Source organism: Charadrius vociferus, unplaced genomic scaffold (assembly GCF_000708025.1).
Source record: "Charadrius vociferus isolate BGI_N301 unplaced genomic scaffold, ASM70802v2 scaffold163, whole genome shotgun sequence".
NCBI lineage: Eukaryota > Metazoa > Chordata > Aves > Charadriiformes > Charadriidae > Charadrius > Charadrius vociferus.
In genome coordinates, this window is record NW_009648332.1 from 428,116 (window position 1) to 437,513 (window position 9,398).

General features: G+C 37.6%; 1 protein-coding gene across 1 annotated transcript in view; it reads left to right on the top strand.

The window, feature by feature from the left end:
- Window positions 1-563: 563 nt before the first annotated feature.
- OMA1 (OMA1 zinc metallopeptidase) overlaps window positions 564-9,398 on the top strand; it is an 18,743-nt gene continuing 9,908 nt past the window's right edge. The window contains exons 1-6 of the mRNA XM_009884587.1: window positions 564-1,072; window positions 1,509-1,737; window positions 2,794-2,967; window positions 3,064-3,171; window positions 5,358-5,486; window positions 9,156-9,230. Of these exons, the coding sequence (XP_009882889.1) occupies window positions 564-1,072; window positions 1,509-1,737; window positions 2,794-2,967; window positions 3,064-3,171; window positions 5,358-5,486; window positions 9,156-9,230 (1,224 nt within the window). The remainder of the gene's footprint in view (window positions 1,073-1,508; window positions 1,738-2,793; window positions 2,968-3,063; window positions 3,172-5,357; window positions 5,487-9,155; window positions 9,231-9,398) is intronic.

Here is a 9,398-nt window from a genome sequence, read left to right on the forward strand (position 1 = left end):
GGGGGTGGCCGGGTGCCGGGGCCTGCCCGGCGGGATGGCGTTTCCATGCCCCGTGAGTAAGGGGATACCGGCCGGGAGGCCTCTGGTTTCGCTGTGTGTGGAGTCGTTTTGTTTCTAGGCCGGGTGCAGCAGAGCTGCGCCCCGCTTTCAAGAGCGAAGTGTTAGCAAAATGCTCGATATATTGATCCCGGTTTTCCTCAGTGTGTGTGAATGGCACGTGTGGCCAAGAGCACAGCACGGAAGGGGGATGATGCACGCATGTCTTCCACCAGAGACACCTGGAGTCATTCTGATCTGGTGGTAATAAAAGCAAGAAAACCCCTCAAAATACAGTTTTATTCTCAGTCGTATAAGACATTGACTTTTTTAGTTGAAAGCAGATTAGTACCTTAAAACTGCAACAGGATGTTGTTGTAACTGACAATTTTTGTGCAATTCAACTGTTGGCAAATACATGGTATCTGTTCAAATGAAATGAAGAAATGTCTCAGAGTTTTGTGTTTGGGTGGTTTTCTTAATGCCTATTTTTTTTCTTTGTTTCAGGGTAACCAACCAAAGAAGTTATGAATATCATCTGTGGTCTAAAGTTGCCGGGCAGAAACTGTGTTTTCTTTCGTTTGGCTTCTTTGACCAAGCAGGGAAAATGTAATAATCTCCATAGGTTTTACACAGGATATTTCCGGACTCAAGTTGGTTGTACACGAGAGAGGTGCCAAAGGCTGGATTTGAGTGGAAATACTAGAAACTGTTTTTTGACTGGAAGCCCTGACTTCTACAGAAACTTCACTGGTAAAGGACAGAGGTGGCTTTTGAATGTCTCAAATACAGAAGTATACAAGAATGCTCACCACAGTTTGGAGAGGTTTTGCTTCCAGTCTTCTCAGCAATTGGGGGACAAGACGACATCCCTCCAGAGCAGTTGTGTAGGGCAACTCCCACATTGTTTTTCTGCTTGGAACATTCACATCATCAGGTCTTTTCACACATCACCATCATTTCAGGCTGCACCAGTTCCTCTTCTCTGGATTATTGTTAAGCCAGCTCAGAAATTATTTGCTATCATTCTTGGCAGGTAAAATACTATCTTACTGCCTCTCTCAGTGTAAGATTCCGTTATGCAAAGATGTGTACATGAATTTGTTGGTTTTTTCTGGAGGTGTAGGTGTATTCGTAGCATTTTCATTTTAATATCTGTACAAAATTTTGTAGGACAGGGGCCTAGACTGACCCTCTGCTCAAAGAGAGATTGTTTCCATTATCAGAGATGTTAGATATATCTTTTGCTCTTCTCATTCTCATTTACATATGGTAGAGGGAGATGAACCAAGACACTAAGGGGCATTTCTTCTGTGGGAGGGAAGAAATGGAGTGGAGTAGAAGCCAATTAGAATATAACGTTCGATAAGCTTTTACGTGGGGTGAGACTGTAATACAGAATACAGCAAGGGCAGACACTAACAACTTCCTTTTTAACTATGTCCTAAGTTGCAACTGTTTGTATCTTACAGGAGCATAAGAAATTGGTGGAAGGCACTTCCTCCTAATAAACGGGAACTTTTTAAAGAAAGTGCAAGGAAAAATAAATGGAAGATATTCCTGGGTGTTAGTAGCTTAGGAGTTTTATTTGTCATGTTTTATTTTACTCACCTGGAGGAGACACCCATCACCGGGCGCGCTCGACTGTTGGTGTTTGGAAAAGAGCATTTTAGGGAACTGTCACAGATGGAATATGATATGGTAAGATTAAAAAAAAAATAATCAAAATACTCTAAAATTGTTAATGGTTTTTCAGTGAAGAGAGAGTCCAATTAATGAGATGGGCAAGCAAACCTAGTTGTGTCCTAATTAGTTTTGAATTTCGCGCTCAGAACTCTGCAGAGCACGCCATCAGTTACCCAGTCCTCTTGTCCCCATACATTTTAAGAGTTCCCTTTCCATCAGCAAACCATTCAGGGACGTGTGATGGTTAAAGAACACATTATATGTATGTAGCAAACGTTTCTAACTGTTACTGTAATATTACAAGAAATATAAAAAGCTGGCAGAAGCAAAAAGAGCATAGATAATAGGTACATGCTCAGATCTGTCTCATTTTCTGTGCTGATTTGAGCATTCTTTGGCACTTGTTTAAGGCCCTTTCTTCTAAGCTGTCACTTTCTAAGATAGTACTCTCCACCTGCATTCAATTCTACTTCTGTATTTTCATTGGATCAGCTCATTTTTTTTAATTGCTTTCTTTTAAACTGTCCATTGTACTAATTTCTGTAACTTTGAGTTCTGTGAAACTTGATAATCCATACACGTACAAATATCACGGTATTCCATCTGACAGAGAATGTGAGATAAGAAGGTAGCAAAAGAAGTACAAGGATATATTCAAATTACATCTTTTTGTATAAATTTGTCCACCTTATGAATTATAACAGAAATGTATGGATAGAGAAAAACTATAAATTCAAATTGAAATTCAGGAAGGTATAGAAAGGTTTGTCAAATTGTGATGCCAAGGTCAACTGTGTATTAGGAAAATGCCAGATACAAGAGGCTGTATGACCAAGTTTATACTATCTTATTTTTGATCTGTGGTTAGTTTACTTCCTTTTAAGTTTATTAGACCTTAACTTGTGGGTCTGAAAGCCTGGATCTAATATATTGGCTTTGGCTATATGAGAGAAAAATGTATTAAAAATCTGATTTAATTAGGGTTTACGTAGCCACTAAATTAGTTTCCCAATAGTCATTTACCATGTGTTTGTTCTGCCTGACAATCAATGAATGTTTTTTTTTTTTCAGTGGATGGAGGAATTCAAAAGTAAAATGTTACCCGAGACAGATGCACGCTATCAGGTTGTGGAGAGAGTTGTTGGTCATTTATCTGAAAGCAATAAGGACATTCCACAGGTCTCAACGCTCAAGTGGGTTATCCATGTGGTAGATGAGCCAGGTGTAAATGCTTTTGTGCTTCCAGTAAGTTGAACCCAATATAAAAAAAATTAGTAATATTGAAACAGCGCTTTATTTATGTGTCTTCTACTTAATTTTCCATTCTCTTTCTGTTTACAGAATGGCCAAGTGTTTGTTTTCACTGGATTGCTAAATGCAGTTTCTGATATTCATCAGCTGTCTTTCATTTTGGGACATGAAATAGCTCATGCTGTGCTGGAACATGCAGTAAGTATTTAAAGAAAGTTGTCTAAAATTCTTAAATGAACTCTAATTACTTTAGTTAAGATTTTTCCTATAGCTACCAGCCAAAGGTTCAGTGTGATTATTTCTAATTAATGACAAATTAAGTTTGAAGTGGAAGTATTCTGATACAGTATATCCTTATTACTCCCATAGTACTTAGTAACTGTCAGAAGTCCTTTGGTCGCCGGCGTTAGCGCGAAGTCTGCTAGTGCCTTTTTCATAACTGTACGGATGGATTATGGCTCACTATTAACAACCATTTAGAACTTGGTCTGGAGATGCCTCTTCTATAGCACAGGCATAAGAAACTAGAGGCACTCAGCAACTCGGTTTGTTGCTCCTAGACTCTAGGAATCTAGGAGTCTACAGAAGTGGATATACTTTAATAAATTATTCTAAAATACATGGTATTTTTCTTATAGTTGCATTCTGAAACTGTGCTCAACTCCAGAATGGCCAGAGCTTGATTCTGCATTTACAGATGATTGCTTTCACAGACTTAATTTTTCCATATCCTTACGTGGATGTATTGAAATTGGTAGTTCTTTGCCATTTGAACAGAATGGATGTAATAATTTTGTTGTGCTTTGTAGGTATGACTATGGAAAAGAGAGGATGGTATGAAAATATGGCTCTTCTAGATTAGCATGTTTTGCTAGAAAGTGATTATTTGCTTCCAAATTGATTTCTTTCTGTGCAGGCCACTTTAAAAAAATGTGTTCGTTATCTATCCATCACTTTGAAAAGACATAATCACAGAATCATTTTGGTTGGAAAAGACCTTTAAGACCATCAAGTCCAACCGTTAACCCAGCACTGCCAAGTCCACCACTAAACCATGTCCCTCAGCACCACAACTACCTGTATTTTAAATACCTCCAGGGATGACGACTCAACCACTTCTCTGGGCAGCCTGTTCCAATGCTTGACAACCATCCCAGTGAAGTAATTTTTCGTAATATCCAATCTAAACCACCCTTGGCACAACTTGAGGCTGTTTCCTCTTGTTCTAGCGCTTCTTACTTGGGGGAAGAGACCGACCCCTACCTCTCTACAGCCTCCTTTCGGGCAGTTGTAGAGAGTGGTAAGGTCTCCCCTCAGCCTCCTTTTCTCCGGGCTAAACAACCCCAGTTGCCTCAGCCACTTCTTATAAGGCTTGTGCTATAGACCCTTCACCAGCTTCGTTTGCCCTTCTCTGGACTCGCTCCAGTACCTCAATGTCTTTCTTGTAGTGAACGTAGTATTTGAGGTGCAGCCTCACCAGTGCCAAGTACAGGGGGACTTCCCTCGTCCTGCTGGCCACACTATTTCAGATAAGCTTGTAAACATAAAGATTCTGCTAAAATTGCAAAGCTAAGCTGGAAATGGGTAAATACATTTTAAAGACAGTGGAAATACAGCAGAATTGCTTTACTGCACCTTGTATGATTTTGGATGAGCAACGGTTCACATCATAGTTTCTTGGGCTCAGTTGAGCCAACTAACTTGTTAAATTTCTAAAAAAAAATATTTCTATTAGTAAAAAGAACTTACCTTGTTTGTATGGAACCTGTGTCACCCAACTGGCATAGAGAAAAGTATTAAATGATCTGGCTTGTAAGGGCTTAGATCAATTGGTTTCGTGTCAAATACAGCTCTGAAAAACAGAAGGATTTCTATGTCTTTCTTCAGGTTCTCTTAATTTCTGAAATTAAAGGAATTCAGCAGAAAATAAAGAATAAATATATTATGCCTAGTGTCCCCTTATCGCATTAGTGTTCCCATCTAAATGATGTCTGTCTCTTCTCAAATTAATGTAAAGAACAGTCTTCTAGAGCTTTTTATAGATTTTTAATTCCAACTGAGGTGTTTCGTGGCCTTTTTACTAAAGAATGCTGTCCGCTTGCTGCCATCATCTTATCTCAAGCTTTGAATCTCTCAAATTGGGAGATAGCCAAAATATATTTGTTCCAGCTGTATTTATGCAGTTGGTGTGGATTCTATATTGAAAGTGCCTTGTATCCAACTGTTTTTTTTTTTTTTGTGCGAGCAGGTGAGCTTGTGCTTGCCCTCTTCCTGTGGATGCGTAGAAAAAAAAATAATGATTTTTACTGTGTTTCCAAATTCTATTATGTTCTAAAGAAATGTCAGACAGTAAGGAATGAAAATGGGACAATTTCTGTTTGCAGGCAGAGAAAGCCAGCCTGGTTCACTTCTTGGATTTTCTATCGCTCATCTTTCTCACTATGATTTGGGCCATCTGTCCCCGTGATAGTTTGGCGGTTGTTGGCCAGTGGATTCAAAGCAAGTTGCAGGAGGTAAGACTGACGTTTTGTATTATTCTTGCTGAGTTCCATGGAAAAACATTTTTAGTCTTGGGGAGATAATACCACTAAAGAGTATGTTTGGGGGAAAAGGCAAGAGGAGAAATATTATAAGTAAAAATTAACATTTAAGCATGTTTCTGAATGAGATATGTTTTTATAAATCTGCATCTGCTTTAGTTGATCTATATTTTCATTTGTCATCTTGAAGAACTTTAGATTTCCCTAAATGACTGTATTTAGCCAAACAAGCTCTGAGTTCCTGCTTGCCAAGTAAGTTAGCTGGTTGTCTTGTTGAAATGTAGCTCACCCTTTAAAGTTGTATATGTTTAAATGCCATGTTTTTATTTTGAGTAATTGTTTCTAAACCAAATAAAATATATGGAATTCTTTAAATACATTGTTAGTGGTAAGAAAATTGAGAATTTAAACACTCTTTTAAAGTATAAACCATGCTATAATGAAACTTAGTGAAATCATCTTTTCAGACAGCATATATTCCAATAAAGTAAAATTCAGAGGCTTTCTGGTGCCATTTTTCTTCCACAGTCTAATTTACTCTCTGCCTCTGGAAAGTTACTAATCCATTTCTTTTTTAAAAAGTGGGTTTTTTTAAAAGAAATTTTGCTTACATCATAAAACTTGAATCTGAATTTTAGTGAAAGAGCTCTTTGATTTCTTTGACTTCTCTTGATGCTCTTCCTGAGATTTCCCCTGGTTCCTCAAAACCATAAAATTAAACATAACCAATCTGTTTTGGTAGTTCCTATGCTAATTGGTAGACGTGTGGATTCTGAACATAAATTATCTCTAAAGAGCTTGGATATTTGTACAAGTAGCTAAGAAACCAATACATTGATGAATGCTAGCTAGCATTTTGAAGAGCTGAATTTGGAAAAAGCAAAGTGTGAATCAATGCTGAGACTGCTCGTAATTTAGACAGCAAGATTTAACTCCTGTCAGCATCTTTTCTCCTCTTCTGGGGTAACTGCAACTGATATTTTGGCATCATGGATTGGTGTTGTGTTTTAGGTTGCAAATGAAATCTGGGTTTAAGCTCATAGTCCTAGTCTGCTATAGAAAAGATCTATCGTACAGCAATGTACTGGTTTAAAACTCTGATCAAACTCATCTTCAGTAACGTTAAACGTACCCATATGTAATGCAGTGCAGAATAAATAAGTGATTAATAGTCGCAAAGCTTTCATCCCATATACAAAAGATGCCGAATAGAAATTTTTGTTTCTGTTACTCACCCAGGAGTGTAATGTCTGTTTGCTTCCTCCATTCATCATTTGCCTATTGTGCTTACGTGAAAACGAACCTTTCTGCATGTTTTCTCAGGATGTTTCTTTTCCTCTTCTTCCATAACTGTATTTTATTTTTTAAAGTTTTAGCATCCCACTCTATGAAAGGGTTATTTAAGACATGTTTCAGTACTTGCTTCTGTTTCAGTATTTGTTTTTCTTTTATGTCCTCAGAGGCTTAACTCTTTTTACCTACTGACTATTGTTTATTTTTTATTACTGACTGTAAGTAATTTCCAGTGACTCTTTGTAGGCCTTTTGGCATGCTAGCTCCAGTTCTGCTTTTTTCTCCAAAGCTAGGTTTGCTTGGCTTAAGAAATTGTTAAGTTCTCTTATGGGATACATTCATGGTTGTTCTTGAGTCATGTATTTCTGAACTGAAACATGTTGGCTTTGGTTTTACAGCAGCAGTTATTTTATATGGGAACTAAAGCCTAGGAATTATTCTTGGAATAGCACAAAGCATGACTCTGAGTTTTGAGGCTGGTGAGGCCCTGGCCCAGGTTGCCCAGGGAAGTTGTGGAGGCCCCAACCCTGGAGGTCTTCAAGGCCAGGTTGGATGGGGCTTTGAGCAGCCTGGTCTAGTGGGAGGTGTCCCTGCCCAGGGCAGGGGGGTTGAAACTAAATGATCCTTAAGGTCCGTTTCAACCTAAACCACTCTGTGACTCTATAAAAACTATTTAAAGGGTAAGAGTTTAAATGCTGATCTCTTTATTATCATCTTCTTGGTGTCCCGGATCGTTCTTACTAGATGCTGTATTAAGACACGTGCATTCAATTTCTGAATTCCTAAATTTCTGCTAATCTTTTTAGAGATGGGTGCTACCCCTTCTTACTTAAAATTATTGTAAACCTCCCAGAGAAGAAAACAACAAGTGGTTGTAACTGAAGAAATAGAAAACTGCCTGCTTGTGTAGGCCTGTGTTCCAGTTAGTGCTTTGGGTAGTCCTGTTACCAGTTTCATTTCCTGGTCTGAGAAATGTTTAATAATTAAACAAATAGTTTATCTAGCTAACTGGCAAATGGTGCTTCAGGAATATATGACAGACTAGCCAGGGATTTCTTCACCATTTAGTAAATATATGCATTCCAGTAGACCCAGAGCACGTTTCGAGATAAGAGAAATATATATTCCACTTCAAATAATGACTTTATCTTCAGAGGATTATAAAAATAAATTTAAAATTGCAGTGTTTGAGGTTTATAAGGAAATCAAGCATTTAGAAAGTGACCTTGTCTGCACTTACTTATACACCAGTGTATTTGGCTTGAAAAGACCTGTAGAGGATCAGCTTTGGTTGATTTGTTTTTGACCTAATAAAGAAAAACTATTAGTACTACTTTAGAAAGAAGCAAAAAATTATGGATATCTTTATATACTCAAGGGATTGGACCACTTCTTTTGGTGCTCTTCCTTTCTATCTGGTTTTGATTTTTTCCTTTTTTTTTTTCCTGTAACATATAAGGAGGATGCGTTTCTTTAACCAGATGAAGAGCTGATAAAAATTCTTTCTCTTCACTGACCATGCACATCCCCATTCTTCACTTGGTATTTCCTAATCGATGCCCAGACCAGAATGTTGGGATGTGTTCCTTATCTCTGCAGGAGCAGGCTGTTTTAACAAGTCCTGATCTGCATTTACTGTAACCTGATATACTAGGGCAAGGCTGCCCAAATCTACAGAAATTATATATGTCAGAAGATCCTGAGTTATATGAGTAAATAACCATCTGAGAAAACTACCGCTGAATCTTAGTGTGTTTTAACACAATGTCATACCTGAGGAAAAAAGGGAGAAGAGTTGGTCAGACTTGTGTTTTCTAGTTTGATTTCTCAAGGGCAATTTGCAACTTGTGTTTGGGGATAATCATGACAAAGGAGGGACTTCTGCATGAAAATGTTTATGTCTACATTCCATACTGTGGGCTGTTTACCGTACGAAATAGGTCATATCAGGTTTAAAGATGGTTGTCTTAAAAGTTTCAGGAAGCACTGGAATTTTTTACATGCAATTGCTACAACAAAAATCTTAATGCAAATAAAACGGTGAAGTGAAAAATGCTGTGAGACTGACTGATGAGAGGGACCATGGATATATGTATAATTTTAATTAATTTCCTTTGAATACAGGATCAATGAGTTACATATAATAGACTTAAAGATTACATTAAGAAAATACTTAATGTATTAAGATACATTCTGATACTTAATGTATCAGAAAATACTGATCACATGCAGTGTGAACACAATAGATAAACACCTGTTCTTAGAAGAAGGTTAGAAAAATAGCTACAATGCTCTAGCTTTGTAGATACTCGAAATCAAGAAATAGAGCTTTGATGTTATTCTTCGCAGTTTATGTTTGATAGACCATACAGCAGAACATTGGAGGCTGAAGCTGATAAAGTGGGACTTCAGTTTGCAGCAAAGGTAACTACAACTGGTTTGTTTTATTACCAATTTACCAGACATTTTTCAGTTTCTGTTGTAACCAGAGGGAGTTTCACACTTCATACAGAGGTAAATTATATGGGGAGGGTTCCCAAATTTTTGAAGATATGTAGATTAATGAAGTAGTGGGAAATAAAACAGTTTGTA